This window comes from Squalius cephalus (genome assembly GCF_949319135.1).
Source record: "Squalius cephalus genome assembly, chromosome: 2".
NCBI classification, from domain to species: Eukaryota; Metazoa; Chordata; class Actinopteri; order Cypriniformes; family Leuciscidae; genus Squalius; species Squalius cephalus.
Genome location: NC_137123.1, coordinates 59,468,664 through 59,488,057, shown reverse-complemented (window position 1 = coordinate 59,488,057; position 19,394 = coordinate 59,468,664). Strand labels below are relative to the sequence as shown.

At 38.8% G+C, this 19,394-nt stretch overlaps 1 protein-coding gene across 3 annotated transcripts; it reads left to right on the top strand.

The window, feature by feature from the left end:
- The first annotated feature begins 9,035 nt into the window (after positions 1–9,035).
- Positions 9,036–17,384, top strand: spry2 (sprouty RTK signaling antagonist 2). Of its 3 annotated transcripts, XR_013819042.1 has the most exons (3): positions 9,036–9,631; positions 11,278–16,129; positions 16,178–17,384. XR_013819042.1 is itself a non-coding variant. In XM_079849834.1 (2 exons), the coding sequence occupies exon 2, from the start codon at positions 11,329–11,331 to the stop codon at positions 12,268–12,270; it is 942 nt and encodes a 313-aa protein (XP_079705960.1). In that variant the 5' UTR covers positions 9,036–9,631; positions 11,278–11,328; the 3' UTR covers positions 12,271–17,384. The 3 variants fall into 3 exon arrangements, 2 of the variants coding, with proteins under 2 accessions (XP_079705960.1, XP_079705961.1); XM_079849834.1 differs by having other exon boundaries at positions 11,278–17,384; XM_079849835.1 differs by having other exon boundaries at positions 9,056–9,631; positions 11,286–17,384.
- The last annotated feature ends 2,010 nt before the right edge of the window (positions 17,385–19,394 follow it).

Sequence of the window (19,394 nt, the reverse complement as noted above, 5' to 3'; positions counted from 1 at the left end):
CATCCATATATTTTGCAAAACATTTTGTGAATAAAGATAAGATTCCATGATTTTTTTTTTTTTTTTTTTTTTTTTTTTTGTCTTACTATATCCACTACAAAAGATTTTTAAGCATTTTTTTATTATTATTGCAATTCTAAACGATAATCCACAATATCTGCATGGAAACCTGGCAATTGTTAGTCTAATAATACCATTTCTAATACAACAATTTTCATCGCATTAAAATGCAAAATAGAAACATTTCAGCTAGTGGCCACAGACTTTAAGACCACACTGTATAAAGTCTCCAGAATTTAAACCAAAAATGCTCCAGCATTAACTTTAATTTTATTCTTCTTTATTTGTGCTGTTTGGTATCAGTATTAGATTTGCTTACCTCAAGTGGGTTCAAGTGGGTTTCTCTCTCTCTCTTTCTGTGTGTGTGTGTGTGTGTGTGTGTGTGTGTGTGTGTGTGTGTGTGTGTGTGTGTGTGTGTGTGTGTGTGTGTGTGTGTGTGTGTGTGTTGCATGTCAAGAGTTCCATCTGGAAAAGAGCTCTTTGCGGAAGCACAGTTTGAGGAGACGGGATTGTTATTCATTTCTTTTTCTGGAGGAAGAAGAGCTTGCCAAGTATCCATTTCTTTGTCCCAGACGACTGCCGGAGAAGAGGATATAAAAACAGGAACCGCAAAATTTGTGTAATGGTTTTCATCTGAGCCCTAAACACTCCACTGTGTTTGAGCAAAAGTGTGTTGTGTGTTTGGGGGTCTAAAGGGGACACGAACTGTCCAAGGATCCAAGGGATATATCAAGGGTTCAAAGGATGCAGAATTTACCCAAAACAAATAAAAAAAATGAAGGGTTTGATTTGTGTGTGAGCATGGCCGTTTTGAGAAGTGCAAGAGATAGAGGCAATAAAAAGGAAGAAGAGGTACCTATTAACTATAAAAATGATTTAAGCAAAACCGTTGTTTATGCAACCTTTTCTTTTCGTGGCTAAAAGCAAGTGCGCTGCAATAAGTCTTGATATTGTTTGCAGTATGCTGTTGATTTCATCTTATCTGAGACAGAAGTCCATTGTTTTGAATAATTTTACTACGAGAGTCACTTGATGTCTCAACTATGTTTATGAAAGGATCAGCAAAATGTGTTTGTATTCCATATTTTCTTGCATATCTAGTGCTTTTCACAGAGCAGAATATATTAGGCTTCAAACCCCATAAATGTTAAATCTCAGCACATAACCTTGTTCTACAGACATGAGTGATAAAATCAAATAGACTCAACTAAAAGAGTCACATCATTTCTTGGGAGGCTCCTTTGACTATATGACAGGCTGTTGCTAGGTTATTTTAGATAGGTATTTATAGTTCCGTTCTTAAGTATTCTGAGTGTTTTGAGTGTGTTGCTATGTGTGTTTTGAGTGTGTTGCTATGTGGTTGCTAGGGTGTTGCTGTGTTGTTACAAAGATGTTCCAAGTGCTAAAATAACCTAGCAACAGCATGTCATATACGTGCACTTTACTGTGTTGCTAGGTGGTTTCTATGCACTTCCTAAGTGTTCTGAGTGTTTTGCTATGTGGTTGCTAGGGTGTTACTATGTGGTTACAAATGTGTTCTGAGTGCCTTACTGCACTGCTAGGTGGTTGCTAATCAGTTCCTAAGTATTCTGAGTGTTTCGAATGTGTTCCTCTGTGGTTTCTAAGGTGTTGCTATGCTGTTTCAAAAGTGTTTCAATCACTTCACTGTATTGTTAGATGGTTGATATGCACTTCCTAAGTGTTCTAAGTGTGTTGCTATGTGGTTGCTATACTTTTACAAATGTGTTCCGAGTGCTTCACTGGTGGTTGCTATGCACTTCCTAAGTGTTCTAAGTATTTTGAATGTGTTGTTATGTGGTTGCTAGCAGTGTTGGTCAAGTTACTTGGAAAAAGTAATTAGTTACTGATTACTGATTACTTCTCCAAGAAAGTAATCCAGTTACTTTACTGATTACTTATTTTCAAAAGTAATTAGTTACTTTACTAGTTACTTTACTAGTTACTTTTCAAAAACATGATGCACGAAATGAATAAGCTATGTAAAGCCATAGACCTTTCTGCTTAATTCTATTCTTTCTGCATATTCCATCATCTAAAATTTAATCAAATTAAACATTCTTTTTTAAAACTTGTTTTATTAGTTTCAGTATTTTAACTTTATGCACATTGCATCAATGACTCACTCATTAAGATGGTCGCCTGCCGCCTCCTACTGGCGGTTTATAAATATTATTTCTATGCACAAATAATATTTCTTATTTGTATATTCAAAAAATATTTTAAATAATCTCATTACATTATTTAATGCAGTTTATTTGATTGGTAACAGCCCTTTAGCATGTTATTATTCTATTGTAATTTATTGATCAAATTTAAGAATTTTAAATGAAAGATGAAGCAAACGATTAGGGAAAAATGCCCTTTATAAAGGTTAAAATATCATAAATATGCCGATTTATATATGTTAAAGCTGACTGAACTGATGAGAATACTGATTCGGAATAAATGATATTTACAACACACACACAAAAAAAAAAAAAAAAAATTCCTGTTCTAACAAATGTTTTTACTCAGACAAGTGAATGACCGACCGAAGGACAAATGCAAAGGCTTAAATGTTGAGCCCTGGTATATTTTTTTAATTATTATTCATTTATTTACCCATAAACCTGTCTTTAGGAAGCCATAAGTTACAGTGGCAAGAATAACTTTGTGAAACCTTTGGGGGTGGTGGACAGGGTTTAAATTAAGACAGGAGTTTGCCTTAATCTAGTTGATCATGCATTTCTTTTCTTTTATTCCACAGCTGATGTGTGCAGTTTTTTATTGCTTGCATTAAAATAATTTTCTCTTGTTTTGTTTTTTAATTGCAGTCTTTTTCTTCTGCCATTCATGCTTATCAGCTCCATGCAATCTTAAGCTTTTCTTGGTTCAGCTGCACACAGTCTGAAAAGGTTTTTTGGCAGTTTGCTAAAATAAAAGACCCATTCTAAGAGCTGTTGTCTTTTCTACCTTGGGAAATAATGTTAAACGAACAACTTAAAAAGGCATGACAAATCATAAGACTGACATCACTCACAACGTACCAATGCATTATCCCTCATGAACAAATATAACGTGTTTGCACGTTCATACCAGTTTACCATTACGACATCATTCATGAATAAACATGACGTCTGAACACGGACAAACGGTGCGTGTTGACGCGTCAAAATTCACGCGTTTCGTTTAAAGACTTTTGAACGCGATCGCTTGCCATAGTGTTTACCACTGACTTCGCGGCGCTCATGTCATTTGTCACTCACGAGTCACTGCTCATGTCGCGAGACAGTAACGCAGTAACGCAGCCTGCTTACAGGAAAGTAACAGTAATCTAATTACTGCTTTTGCAATTGTAATCCCTTACTTTACTCGTTACTTGAAAAAAGTAATCAGATTACAGTAACGCGTTACTTCTAACGCGTTACTGCCCATCACTGGTTGCTAGGGTGTTGTTATGCTGTTACAAAGGTGTTCCAAGCGCTAAAATATCCTAGCAACAGCATGTCATATACGTGCGCTTTACTGCATTGCTAGGTGGTTGCTATGCACTTCCTAAGTGTTCTGAGTGTTTTGCTATGTGGTTGCTAGGGTGTTACTATGCGGTTACAAAGGTGTTCTGAGTGCCTTACTGCATTGCTAGGTGGTTGCTAATCAGTTCCTAAGTATTCTGAGTGTTTCGAATGTGTTGCTCTGTGGTTTCTAAGGTGTTGCTATGCTGTTTCAAAAGTGTTTCAAGCACTTCACTGTATTGTTAGATGGTTGCTATACACTTCCTAAGTGCTGTATTGTTAGATGGTTGCTATACACTTCCTAAGTGTTCTAAGTGTGTTGCTATGTGGTTGCTATACTTTTACAAATATATTCCGAGTGCTTCACTGGTGGTTGCTATGCACTTCCTAAGTGTTCTAGATGTTTTGAATGTGTTGCTATGGTGTTACAAAGGTGTTTCAAGTTCTTCACTACATTGGTAGGTGGTTGCTATGCAGTTCCTAAGTATTCTGAGTGTTGGGAATGTGTTGCGTTGTGGTTGCTATGCAGTTCCTAAGTATTCTGAGTGTTTCAACTTTGTTACTTTGTGATTGTTAGGTTGATGCTACAGTATGCTGTTACAACGGTGCTACAATGGATTCACTGCATTGCTAGGTGGTTGCTATGCACTTCCTACGTGTTCTGAGTGTGTTGCTATGTGGTTGCCAGGGTGTTGCTATGCTGTTACAAAGGTGTTTCAAGTTCTTCACTACATTGTTAGGTGGTTGCTATGCAGTTCCTAATATTCTGAGTGTTGGGAATGTGTTACGTTGTGGTTGCTATGCAGTTCCTAAGTATTCTGATTGTGTTGGTTGCCAGGGTGTTGATATGCTGTTTCCAAGGTGTTTTAAGTGCTTCACTGCATTGCTAGATGGTTGCTATGCACTTCCTAAGTGTTCTGATTGTGTTGGTTGCCAGGGTGTTGCTATGCTGTTTCCAAGGTGTTTTAAGTGCTTCACTGCATTGCTAGATGGTTGCTATGCAAATCTATGTCATTATTAGGGTTTAATAGGTGGTTTTATTTTACAATAAATTTCAAAAACTTTTGTGCTGTTTATGTGGTTTATTGTGTTGCTTGGGCATTCTGGGTGGTTAATAGGGAATTTTTATTTGGCTGCCAGGGTGTTTTGGGTGATTTCTAGGTGGTTGTTTGCTTTAAGTATGTGCGATACTAATATAAAAAGATATTACCCAAGGTAGTTTTTGTCACAAACTATGTCACACTGTGCTGAAACAACCTTATGTCTGTTCTACATCTGAAATGATGAAACATTTTAGCAAAGCTGATGAGGTTATTGAATCCGTTCTGCAGTTCTTTGTCTTTCCTAATTATCTTTCCAGATTTGGCATTCAGACTTCATTCAAAGAAGTGACCCTGCTATCAAAGCAAAAACCAGAGTATCGCCAATGCTATTCACAAGCAAATTAAGGGCAAAGATTTCATTACTTCGAATCTGGCATTCATCCTTGGAAGTGCGAGAACTGCTAAACGATGCCAGGCGAAGCCCATACAGCTTGGCCCCCGGGCTCCAAGATACTTTTTTTTTCTTTATACGAGGCCTAAACTTCCTATGAGATCTGTCCGACCTAGCATAATGACTGTGCATAACCTGCTTTAATTGGGCTAACTGGCTCCAGAGTCAACTGTTGTGGTTTTGAAATGGCCCCCCTCCACCGTCCCCTTGTTGCATTATCAAAGAATTTGGTGCACATTATAAAATGCCTAATTACAGGGCGCTCTGTGTTTCCTTCCGATGCCTAGAGCTCACCAGGGGTCATTATTACTTGGCTCCATGTTCGCATGTGCATCCTTGCGCTCGTTCTTCATGTTTTTTTTCTTTCTTTAACACCCATTCTCGACCCTTGTGGTTCACTCCAACACACAAGCAAACGGATATACGGTTTCGCTTCCTTACAAACGCGTATAATTGTAGGCTACTTATACAACATCCACTCAGACATTCCCGTGACTATCTGTCAAATATTTTAGAGACGTTACTGACTGTGACTAACATGTGTTTCTGAGCACAGACTGACACTCTGTGGTTTTTGGTTTTGTTTTAAGCAACATTGAGCAAGTCAGTGGAAATAACAGGGGTTGGTAAAAATATATTTAAGCAACTGCGAAGAGGAGATTGGTATAACATCGCTATCCAAAACATGATCATAAAATAAACTAGATAGTTTTACATTTTCTAAAGAAAAATGCCTTGAGGAATAAATGAAATGACATGCTGTGATGAAGTCTAAGACTTTCTGCATTACACACAAAAAAACATTATAATAAATGACAGGTCATAATTGAAACTTCTATCTCTCTATTTTCGCGTCTCTTCCAACAAAATTGTCTTGAACCACGTTAAAGCCTGAGGTGACAGCGGAGCTTATCTCACAGAACAAGAGGAAAAAGACCAGGAAAGGAAAACGTCAAGCAACTTTATTAAGCCCACAAATTCATGTCACATTGAGCTTAGCTCAAAGCTAAACCGTCTGAATGCATTTTGTCCATTGCTTCCTCTTTATCTTTACAGACGTGTTTAAGCTTTTGTTCGAGGTGCTTTGGATGGAGGCGATTAGGCAGTCTAAGAAAGAGAAAGACAGCTGTTCCTTGAAGAGGTAAACTTGGAAATAATGCCAGAAGACTTAGTTAGGCAAAAGTATTATTTTGGTTGTATTTTTTATTTAAAAAAATTGCATTAATGCTTTGTTTTGTTTCATATTATTGGGTAATTTGAACAAGGGTTATTTTTTTACTCCAAAATCAGAAGATAAAAATAAAGAATAATAATAATAATGTAATAATAAAAAAAAATAAGCTTTTTCAGAACCATTAAGACAATATTTTCATGACAGTTAAGCAACTTTTCACCCAAAATTGTCATGACTGAGATTTCAAAATGTATTACAACAAATAATACAGTGTTTTATAGGTTGATTGTGCTTTTCAAATGCAACTTTATAATTTAAATATATAATTAATACATTTTGCATCACGGTAATGAGAATGAGATTTTTCTTGTGTTATGGTAATGAAAATTGAAGCTAGTTGCTTTTAAAAGTTCTGTGATTTCATATACGACCCCGACATTTCTTGACAGTTTCCATGTGATTCACCCTGCTATTCGTTATGTGTCTAATTCTAAAAGACTTTTCCTCTGGATCCTCGTCCAACCCCCTTCTCCCATTTCCTCATGGACCCCATTGACAATGTGTGACCAAGGGAATCTGGGCGTTCTTGGGCAATGGGAGTCCCCATGACCAGGCACAAAGCACCCTGTCAGTTACCTTTTCACCTTTGGCTGGTGAAAAGGAGGCCCCGAACAATAGGGGCCGCTCAGCTGGAGATGGTGGAGTCTCATGGGTTTGGGAACTCACTCACTCTCTGCTCGTTTCCTCTTTGACTCTCCATGTTCATTCGAGGCCACCTCAAGGTGCATTTGTTCACCTCCTCCTTCTGATAATAACACAGAGGCAGCCTTGCCTGTTATTGCTTTGCAGCCTGTTAAAAGAAAAGTTGCTAGAGAGACAGACAGACAATGTGTCAAGGGGGGTACTTGAAGAAGCCTACATTCTCCTGTGGGAGTACTTCCTATTAGCCCACAATGGTCCATACATGATAAAGTGTCTTTGTATGGAAGCTATTTCCATGCTAAGTAAACTTGTTGTATTGGTGTCTTTTATCCACTATCATTACTAGATCGGACTTAACTGTGGATCAGTCATTTTCTTTTTCTCTTTTGTGTATAAACTTTATGTTGATCAGACTGTATTTACATTATATTTAATAATGAAATAATATTTCATTGTAGTTTCTAGCCAGACATAAGGGCAATTTGGATATGCTTTTCTATTTACTATAATGCTGCTATTGTTGATTATGTGCAATAATTGTCTGAACAAACACTAAATGTAAACAGGCCAGCTGTTCTTTGTGTCTCATGCCACTAGAGAGCAGTAATAGACCCAAAGATATGTTTTTCTATTGAGTAAAATTTATTATATGACATGTATTTGCAAAGTCAGTAAATTGTCTGTTGGAAAATGTGTTAGCAGATATTAAATAGTCTATTAATACTTTACTAATACTCTAATGAGAGTTAGTTGACATGTAGGTGCAATGTTATTATTGTCAACAGATTGTCTAAAGGGGACCATTAAAATAGTCCTAGTGTGCTATACCATTTGGTTATTTAGATTTTAGGTTAACACATTTTGTGTGACTTAGAATCAAGCAAGTGCACTCTGAAATGTTGCTTAAAGGTAAGAAAATGCAAGCCTAAAAACTGTGAATCTCCTGCATGGTGACCAGTGAACCACTGCAGAAAATTAGACTGTTATATGTTTTGAACAGGAAAAGTTGAACCCATTGCAACACATTAAGCTTCACTTGAAGATGTACCTTTAAAAGTCTTCAAAAAGAGAAGAAAGTGTTAAAGTTATAAACATTAGTGTGCATAGTAATATAACAGTGGTTGAGCAACAGATCATTTCTCCTGTGCAAATGTTTAGGCCGTGAAAGATTGAGGGAGTGTTCTACAGCTGTAGCGGTATATCTGATTCACGAATGAATCTTTTGAATGAATATATTATTTGAATGATTCTGTTGAACCGATTAGCACTCTCTGTAAGGGATGATTTTGTTTAGGAGGAAAATTGTGGAATGGGAGCTAATGTCAAAAACAATTCATATAAACAATATTAATTAACATTATTTGGAACAATATTACTTAAAAGACTACTGTTGGGACAATAAATAGGGTAATAAATAGGGTAAAATAGGTAAGGCTTGAACCTTGAACACCCCCTCCCCCTATATATATATATATATATATATATATATATATATATACACCCCTCATTATTATTATGATTGATGATTATATGATATTATAATTATTATTATGGTTATCATTACATAAACTGTTTATGTGATTCAACAGTTTAAAAAAATTTTAGTGACCACAAAAATTTGAATAAAATTGTTTCAAGTGCAGAAGTTTGACTGAGGCGGTAACAGGCTACTGCGGTCGTTATCACTTTAATTTATGTCATATTTATTTGTTTAAACCCTTTTTAATACAGCTGAGCTCACTGTAACTAGAATTTTGATTTCATGAAACGAACCTGACAGAAACCCAGAAAGTCAATCCAAACCTCCTCACCCGAAAGTCATTGATAATTTGCATAAACAACACAACAGTGGGCACAGTCTACAACTAAATGTACATCTACATCTAAAACGTGGCGTAAACAGCTATTTTACAGTAAAAAGTTTACGTAAATGTTTCAATAAGATGTAGGAACATCTTTGGAAAAATAACTCAATGGAATTGGTGTGTCGGCTCTTTGATTTGTTTCATTAAACTAAAGCGTTTGAGTGAACCGAGTCGCTAAAATGAATCGGACGTCCGTGTGCTAATGTTCTGACACACACACACAGACACAGACACACACACACACACACACACACACAGGGAGTGAATGTTGAGTCCTGTAGAGCCAATGAGCTGGGACCGGATACGATATATCCTCTGGGACAACAGCTACTCTGTTCACCCCCTTCACTTCCACATGACGCCATTTACAGCATAAACCCGACCTCCTCTCCGGAAAGAAGAAAAAAACAAGAGCTGAAAAACTTGAAAGCAGCACAGTGTGTGCCATGCAGCCAAACATTCAACTTGGGAACCGCAACGCTTCTTCTTGAAAAAGTCTTCAGCGTTTTCATTCTTATTTCTCTATAAACTCTGCTCATTTTGTTGGATTCTGGAACTTATTTTCTTTTTGGCATAATTCGCGGTTTAACAACACAGGTTAAACTACATTACGTTCTTCTTGGAATAAAATTCTGACGTTATTGTTTCGCGCGAGTTGCGCGAAAAAAAAAAAAACGCGAATACGAGGACGCGCAAGTGTTTGCGTTCATCTGGATTTTTGTGAATGAATCTCCCAATGAACTGAGGAATAACGAAAGAGAAATTCCTACTAGTAGGATATACTCTTCACAACACAAATAGGGGGTTGAGGTGGTGAGATCACGGTAAGTGACCTGGATCAACTTTTTGCAGTGGATTTTGACACGATTTTAGTTTAGTTGAATTTATTTGCGTGTGGTTTATTTAGTCGCCCATTTCTATTATAGTTCGTGACTTTTTCCAGTGCTCATGCTCCGCGCCATTCTTGCAGCTGTGCAAATAGTTGCCATACGGATCTGTTCCCTGCGTAAAAAAACTTTGACTTACTTTTCATTTAGTTAAAGTTGCGAATCGCTTTTGAAAAACGTCACCTACAGCTGCACGTTTATTATTTAATCACACACAAAGACCCACTAGACATTATAATAAAACCTTTACACATTCACTTTGCCTTATTTAAAGTTGCGAATAGACGTTGATAAATGACATCTACCGTTATAGACTTCTATGTATATATTTAATAAATAAATAAAAGTCATGTGAATGTCCACTAAACGTTTAAATAAAAACTTTTTCAAAGAAAAAAAGTTTCTCTACTCAATGCAAGGTCCAGCCAAGTTAAGTATCGTTATAAAGTTAGTATGCATGCTGATAAACCAAATCAGAAGTTTAAATAGCATTGAGGAGATAAACAGATGTTTAACAGACATTTTGCTGATGGGGCCTCTCTGTGGAAAGGGAGATTGTGCATTGATATGGTAATTTGGGGTAGTGTTATTTAGATTGAACTCAACTGGTGCTGAGGGTCCCGACTGAGATGTATGGTTTCATATATTTTTTTTTCCACTTCAACATGTGGATATTTTATTTTTCTCCAAGTTATTTGGTCAAGAGCTCCGCCCCCCCATTGACAGCGTCATAATACATTTGTGGACGTCACGTTATTGCTCCTCTTCACGTCAACTACTAGATATTAAAATTGGTGATTCGAAATTAATAATATCCTCATTTTTACTTTAACAATAACAATATAAGTACAAGGCCAACATTTATATCCCCCCCCCCCCCCCCCCCCCCCCCAAGTTGGTGCGATTTGTTTCCCTATAATACCTTTTACGAACAAGTTCCAATGTGCTCTGCAAGAAACGAACAGGGATAATGGTGTTTGCAATGTTAAAATAAAATCGACACAAAAGATTAATTATTCAGTTAAGTAATTTGTATAGCACTTTTCACAGTACACAATAGTGCCTTACAATTCCCCACAAGCTAGCCAAAGGCGATCACAGCAAGGAAAAAATCCCTGAGATTTTATAAGTTAAGAAAAAGGCTGTCATTTATAGGGTATATAGGAACACATTTTAGAATAGTCTCAATCTCTCTATCACTCGATTATGATAGGATAGATAAGGACGATGCTTGTGCAGAAGACAAACTTCTACAAAGACTACTCTGCAAAGAAATCCTTATTTATTTTTGATCAGGTAAAATGCAGCACCTGAGTCTTTGTAGAGCAAATATGGTTTTGAGTCTACTAGATGGTCCATATGAACTTGATAGCTGCAGGTGGTAAAGGCCTGTCCCATTGAAGGCCTGTCCCATTGATGGCCAGCCTTCCAGGGGTGTAGAGGTGGGGTGTAGTTGGGAGATTTGCATGAAGGAGCTTGCCATCTGCCTTTTCTTTTTGCTAGTTCATATGATTTACATATGGCTAGTTTATGTGATTTTACTTCCCTGTATGCTCTCGTTTAACTGTCTGCATTTCCCATAGGACTTCAGATGTGTTCAATGCCAGCCGGAGGGTTCCCACTTCAGAGTAAAGATGGACACGAGAGCTCAAAATGGCGGCGGCAGCGGCTCCTCTGGCTTGCTGCGAGCCTTGCGTGACAGTGGCAGACCCCAAACTGGGGACTCGGAGCCTTGGGATGCTCAGGTGCTCTCCCTGGACCAGATCAGGACCATCCGCAGCAGCAATGAGTACACCGAGGGCCCTACGGTGGCACCCCGGCCACCGGCCTCCCAGCAGAAAGTGGACTCGCAACCTTCCAGCCTGAATTCCACCGCCTCCATTGAGCTCTCCGAGCATAGAAACTCCCCGAGAGCCCAACGAGCTGGACAGCAGTCTCCTCAACAAGCCCATCAGTCACCGAGGAGTGACCTGAGCAGATCCGCCAGTGGCCCCAGCGATGGCTCGCACAGTACCGCCAGGGCCAGCACAGGCAGCACTTCATCGGAGCAAAGACTTTTGGAAAACACTGGCGTGATGGGCGATCGGGTGGTGAGAGTGCAGCCTAAACGCCCAGAGCCGAAGCAGGACGAACTGAAACCCTTCGTGCCGGCCGGAGGCCAGGCCGCTGACGGAAAGCACTCGATTCGCTGCGAGGACTGTGGCCGCTGCAAGTGCAAAGGATGCACCTGCCCTCGGACCCTGCCCTCCTGTTGGATGTGTGGGCGCAGGTGCCTTTGCTCGGCGACGACGACGATGGACTATGTCACCTGTGTCTGCTGCGTCAAAGGTCTCTTCTACCACTGCTCCAGCGATGATGAGGATGTGTGTGCGGACAAGCCCTTCTCTTGCAGCCAGTCGCATTGCTGCATGCGGTGGTCGGCCATAAGCGTCCTGGCAATTTTCCTGCCCTGCCTGCTTTGCTACCTCCCGGCGAAGGGCTGCGTGGCATTGTGCCAGGCATGCTACGACTGCACCAGTCGGCCAGGATGCCGCTGCAAGAACAAAGGAGTTGACGAGGCTTGTTTCCTGGAGTAGCCCTGGGAAGATAACCTTATCTGGGACTATCTCCAGAGCAGTGGAACAATTTTCGCAAATTGTTGTAGTTTTGGCACTGTAGACCAAGAGGTGACATTGGATTGGCAAAAACTGGTTTGAAGTGGTTTGCTTGTTTGTTTGTTTGTTTGTTTGTTTTTTGTTTGTTCTTTGCTTTTCTCTTATCCACTTTCTCTCTCTCTCTCTCTCTCTCCCTCTTTCACTCTTTAAGGGGGGATAACGTTTGTATCAACAACTTTCCCTGTCCTTTTCATTTTAAACTGAAGTCCAGAATGTTAGCCTTATTGACATTCAGTAATATGACTGATAAAGGTGACAGACTCTCCTAACTAACTGTTTGTGAATAGTATCTGCAAAGTATGTAAATTAGCAAATGAGCTCTTTTTCTGAGAGATTTTATTTTTGTACATATAATATTTCAACTGTGAAACACATTGTGCCAAACCAGAGGCACCTTGACAGATCCATATATATGATGCATATACAAAACTTGTATAGTGTTGTACATTCGTTTCGAATGTATGTCAATCACTCTTTTGATATTTTGCCTTATAGAAGAGGAACCTTACATGAATTATCCCTACAACTATACTTGTAAATTGTACAGTGACCCTAAGAAAAACTTTATTTTCTAATTTCAACACATTGTTTAGTGTAAAAATATTTATTTGAAGTTTTATTATTTTATAAAGTAATATTTATTTTGAGAGGCATCGTTATAGGCATCACCCCAACTTTGAGAAACAAAACCTCCTCTGTTGTTGCTGCAGAAAAAAAAAAGGGTGACAAGGGTGTCAAATCTGATGCATATGTTCACTATAAAATAGAAAATATATTAACGTTTTGAAATTAAACAATGCATTTTCTGTGTTCTTTCTGGCCTGCTGTTGGCCTTGTTTTTAGCCTTTGAGCACAAAGACTCATTTCAGGCAATCTACAGTGTTTTCAATTGCCTTTGTTTACCCGATGGATCTTCTGTCAGGGTCACATTTCACTTTGCGTTTATGATGACAGCCGCGATGTTCGCAGAGCTTCAGTTTCGAGGTCATCTGAAAATAAGGCGATGAAAGCGATAGTGTACGTTGGCAGATCAGCAAAATAGGTACGTTACTGAGAGATTCTATCGATGAGATCTTCCTGCACAAAAGAGATCAAATGAAGTTTAATATAGCTCACTATAAATGCAACATTGAGTATTGTATGGTGTTGACTGTTATTTCATGAATGATCTTGCAGTGGCCATGACCATTTGAGAAATAATCTTGACTGGAAAAGTGCAGAACTGTGTTAGTTTGTGGTGTTCTGGTGATCAGGAATCTCAACAGATCTTAAGTTATGAAATAGGCACGCTGAATTAAATGAGTTATGATTTGCCAATTAATTAACACCAATACATGGAACTCAAAACGGGTTGTCTTCTAAAACCACCTAAACAAACTGATCTCAGATTCCTTACAAAGAAGCCCTGATCTTGGGCCAGACCTTCAGGGGTAACTTCCAGCCTCCCCTGCCAGCAGCGGATACTGGCTGCATTTACTTCCATGGGAAACATCTGGCACTGGTTTAATCATTGAAGTATGCAAACCACTAGTTGACATCAGGAGGATCAGAGATTGTTTCTGTTGGCAAGCCGTAGTTTGCTACGCTCCCTCCAATCCTCGTTTGTGTTATGGAAACTGCCCTGTGGGAATTTTAAGACTTGATATGGTATACGCAAGATGCTTTATCAATTCTGCTTTTGAGGAAGTTTTTGCTCCCTGGACGCTCTGCAAGTTATATTGCATGCAGTTGAGTAATGTGTGATCTTTAACCTTTTTTTTGTATTAAGAAACCCAGAAAGGGAAGTTTGATTTCTACAACATCAGTGATAACTCAATTTGCATTGCAAAATTGCTTTAACTAAACAGGATTTTAAAGTAGTGTTTCTCAACTTTAGGACCCAGTTTTTACATTTCAAATAAAGTGACATGAATTTGCACCAAAAATCCCTTAGAGATTGATTGGTCTACAACAACTATACGCAATTATATGGTTAGATCCATGGATCCACGATCCATCAATTAGATATGGTTGGATGCGATCCATCAATTGAGAACCACTTTGAAACAAAAACAGCTTAAAAATGTCAAGGTCATGACAATGATGCTACATTTTTTAAATAGTAGGCTAAATTAATATATTGCGATCTTGCAATGCATGCATGCATTAGAACGCATTTATGTAGCCGCCTCTTGTATAGTCACAAAGTAAAAGACTGCCTTTTTCCCATTTTCTTCCCTGTGACATGATATGCACTACTGGCATTCGCACTGTCGGTTCAGCGTGCTGGCGCATGTTTGTTATTTTGCCGAGGGTTTGAGTGACAGGCAGCCAGCTTTCACCCCTCGCTAGGGATGAGCCCCCTTCCCCATTTACGCGGCAAAAGGTGGAGAAACAAAACCGTCCCGATCGCTCGAGTGCGTCGTTTTCCGGCTTGCCTCCCACCCATTGTTTTAAGCTGTGAATGGCAGGGCAGCGACAGGGGGTTGGTTTGCTCAAGAAAGCCTCACAAAGGGTTAAAGACATTACTTTAAATGACAATGGGCCAACAGTTTACCCCCACATTCGAACCCTTGTGTATTCACCATCTTTTCAATGGCCCTCAGTTATTTCACCGCCTCTTAAGCCTCTTCAACTACCTGCTTGGTATTCTCACAGGGCAGACTTTGAGAGTGTGTGTGTGTGCCAGCACGCACGCGCATGTTTCCTACTTTGCGTGCGAGTGTTTAGCAGCCGCTAAATGTGTTGTTATGGGTGCAGGCAGCACAAAAGAAGGATAGATGGGAAAAATGACACCCTTTTGAAAGAGCTGCAATTGCATGCCAAGTTCAAGAGAAATGGAGAAATATAGATTTCTCCATTGAGCAGAGAAATGGGTCAGATAAAGGCTGGGAGGGTTGACCTCAATAAACAGACAACAGACGGAACGGAACTTACTTTGTCCCAAAAATTAACACTAGTATTAAGTGCTTGCCTAGGCCGGAACATCTAGTTATCGTCAAAAGGAGTGGATTAGGCTAACGGGAAGTTATTTCATTTTTTCATTCAAGACGTTATGTACCCGTCTATTGATGTTTGGTATGGTTTGAAAGGGTATTGATTACTTCCATCCTCATTCTAAATTTAACAATGTCAATGAGGACAAGCTACACAAGCAAAGAGAGATAGCCCTGACTGGTTACCACAGGACTAAATGTTGGGTTTGAGATTTAACTCTGCAAAACAATAAAGGCACTGTTTGAAAATGAAGAAAAAAAACTTGAGGTTAATAACTGAAATAAAAACATCTAATAGAACAAGATAAAAATCCACATTTTCAAGAAACTTTAAAAATTAGTCTTAATATATTTTGCAAGACAAAGATACTGATTAAAGGAATAGTTCACCCAAAAATAAATTCTATCATCATTTATTCATTTACATTCATTTTTCAAAAAAGCAATTAGCTTATCTTGAGGAGGGCTTCTGAAGAATCTTCATGCACCTCAAATCCACATTCATAAATGATTTTCAATGTTTCAATGAGGGTGAGTAAATTATTTTCGGGTGCAATACATAATTACAGTCAACAGACTGTCAAAATACATTGCACGATATGGAACATAATTCATTCACGTTTAGAGACAACACCAAAAAAAACTGACAACAGGAAGAAAAAAAAACTAAATTAAAAAAAAGTTTAAAAGTTGTTCAAATTTATTCTGCTGTTAAACACTGCAAAATCCAAACTGAAACAAAATTTTCGGCTCCAGAGAGAAAAAACCCTATTAAGCAAGATAATATGAAAAAAAAGAGTGCATTTGTGCAGAGAAAGAATGAGAGAGAGAGAGAGAGAGAGAGAGAGAGAGAGAGAGAGAGAGAGAGAGAGAGAGAGAGAGAGAGTAGGCAGCAGAGCAATTGGAAAAGCCCCCAGAGCGTCTCTTTGTTGGTTTTAGCTGGGTCCCGGCGCTCATGCCCCGTTCTGAAGCCCAGATCTATTCAGTCTGCTCATCAAGGCAGAATACTCAACAGGAAGGAAGGAAGCGGCCCATTCTTTATACGCCCATTGTCTGACCACCGGGCTTAAGCAATCAAACAGCAATGTGCCGAGAGAAAGAGAGAGAGAGAGCGAGAGAGCGAGCAGGATGAGGTGCTCGGTGGGGGCAGGGAACAAGAGAGCCCATGTCTGTGTTCCATCCTGAAGTTTTTATCTGTTTCTCTGGCAGTCAGAGGCTTCCCGATTTCTTCACGGTCTCAATCTGTATGCATTTTGATTCTGATTTTTGCAACTTGCTTCTGATTAAAAACAACACTGGCTTTGTGCACAACTAAATAATTGTGTTCTTTATTTGAACTTTAGCATGAAAACATACTTTACGCAAGTATGCAGACATTGAGTGTTCTCAAGATAGAAGGTTTGGTTAAAGTTACCATCAAGTGTGCACAAAATCGAAGTGTTTTTAAGCTAAAATATTGACTGTTTGTCTTACTTTAATCTACTACGGTTCTCTTCAAACTTTTTCGTCATGAGTATTTGATGTTAAAGAAAAACTCACGGTAGAAGAAGACAATTTATGCTAATGTCTGCTATAGTGCCCCTTGTGGCAACGCTGGGAATTCCATGCGTACGTGTGGTCTGACTAAATATATTTCGGAGCTTCTTGTTAAATGAAAGACAAAATTAGACATCTGCAGTAAAATCAAATTGAAACAAATTGAGCGCTAAAATTTTACGTGATAAAATTTTCTTCCCCCATTGTAAACTTTCATCGTGAAATTCTGCAGGATTCTCTCTCTCTCTCTCTCTCTCTCTCTCTCTCTCTCTCTCTCTCTCTCTCTCTCTCTCTCTCAGCAATCTCACTACATTCTAAAACTCGTCCTGACATTCCTGCCTGAATGAGCCTTCGGCTTTACCCAAAGGCAGGGGAAGATTAAGTTTCCGAGAGAAAGAGGGATGAAATTCCATAATTGCATGGTCCTTTCTCTTCCACCCTCCTTCTGCACTTTCCCACCCTTTCTTATTTCAGCAACAAACACAAGATCTTTCTACAACTTACATGAAATAAATTCATCATAAAATGCAATCACTGATCAGACTGTTTTATGTTAAGGTTACCCTATTCCACAATTATACTATATGAATATTTTGACTTTAAAATGTGCTTATGAAAATAACTTGTGTAGCTTACTCTCCTTATCTCATTATGTGAAATTGTATTTAAATATTTGAATAAGTCATTGTTTTATTCTTTTTTTATATAATAAAATTAGACAAATTTAGTCATGGTTGCTGAGGAAATCGTTTAAATTGTACAGTTGAGGAGAATTGTATTACTTTTCTTAGTGTAACAGACATAGGCAACTGAGATCTGTGCGTGTAATAAATACAGGTACATACATATATACATACATACAATATAGCCTACTTTGGTGGGACAGGAACCAGAGCCCAAGATATCAAAAAATACTTTTTTGACCTGTGCCAATAAGCAATGACCTAGCAACAACTCAGAATAACCCTAACAACCAGTATTTTGGCAGAGACGTTTGCATGGTCAGGCAGCAATCACATTTTCTTGCGCAAGTGTCAACTACTTAACATAATATATAGTCCTACTGGGGAATTCAAGCTTCAAATTGTGCAGTTTAACCTCAAGCTTAAAAACAGTTTCAAATCATGACCGGCATGCAGGTATATTCACATTCTCACACACACAGGATATGGACATGATTCTCTGTCAGCGACAAGAAAGCACCTTTACAAGTGTGTTTCTGAGAAACTTTAGCTTGTCTGCCATTTCCTGTGGAAACTAACCGCACAATCCATCCACAGACATACACGGCAATAAATAGACAACACATCGCATCACGTACAGTGGCTCCAGAACGTATGTGGACACTTTGGGCGCTAAAGTCACACTTCGAAATGTCATCGCATTAGATCAAAGCAAGATGCATCTCAAAAGAAACAAATTTTATATTCTGAGCCATTTTTGGTCTCATGGTGATTTTATGTTCCCCTCAAGCTCACACAGGTGAAGTTCATTGTTAACTAAGTTAACTAAGTCACAACCATAAAGTGTCACAATGTGTTTTGCCTTCATTTCAAATAGTGTATTGTTTAATCATTCGAAACCAGACAAAAGTGTGCTTGAGCAATTCCATTGCAAAGCCATTCACACATTTTTATAAATGTGCAAATACGTTTTTGGGGGGCCACTATGAATCAACTTTTAAATTGTCCCTGAGAAAGAAAAGATAAATCAGCTTTCAAACTAATTGCACATGCATATGACATGTTATAACTTAAATGCGAATAATAAATGCGATTATGCATTTATTTTTCATGTTGCTTTAATCTTGTTTTCAACCGAGAAGGTTCATCATTGCACATGCACTTACATGCATTCATATTTCTGCACATAAAAAAAAAAGCTTGCACTCACAAAGAAAACCTCAAAATGAGCATGCACGGACACATGGCCGTGCACCGGAATCATTGTGAATCCAGGGCATATCAATTATCTCTCTTTAAAAGAGAAAAAGAGCGGAACCAGTTCGGGAAAAAGGTGAACGCCAGGACAGCGGGAGAAGACATGAAAGAAGCCTCTTTAACTTATGTAATAGGCGTCACCGCGCATTAGGACGGGAGAAAACTTCCTAAATGAACAATCCAGCCTGGAGGCAAAAGGAAGGAGGGATGGGGAGGTTGGGGGGAGAAAAGAGGGATAGAAGGGCAGTGGTCTTGCCTTCGGGTTAATTGAGTTAGAGGACACGAAGGAGCCCTGGAAAAGGCCTGCGTGGTCGTTAGGGTTGGTGGGGGTACAGGACTAATTAGAGAGGAACACAGACAGACAGAGGCTGGAAGCCCAGCAGGCTTTTGGAGAGCGGGATCGTGAACTGAGAAACTTCTGGAAAGAGGGAGTCGAGGAATTTGTGTTTGCGGATCTGTTTAGTTGCCCTTAAAGGAGGTCAAGTTGTATTTTATTTGAGAGATTTGCAAAATACTCAACATTTTGCATGTTTTATTCCAAAAGTTAATTCATTCTGTTAGCTGTTCTTATATCGACATGTTCTCATACACACTA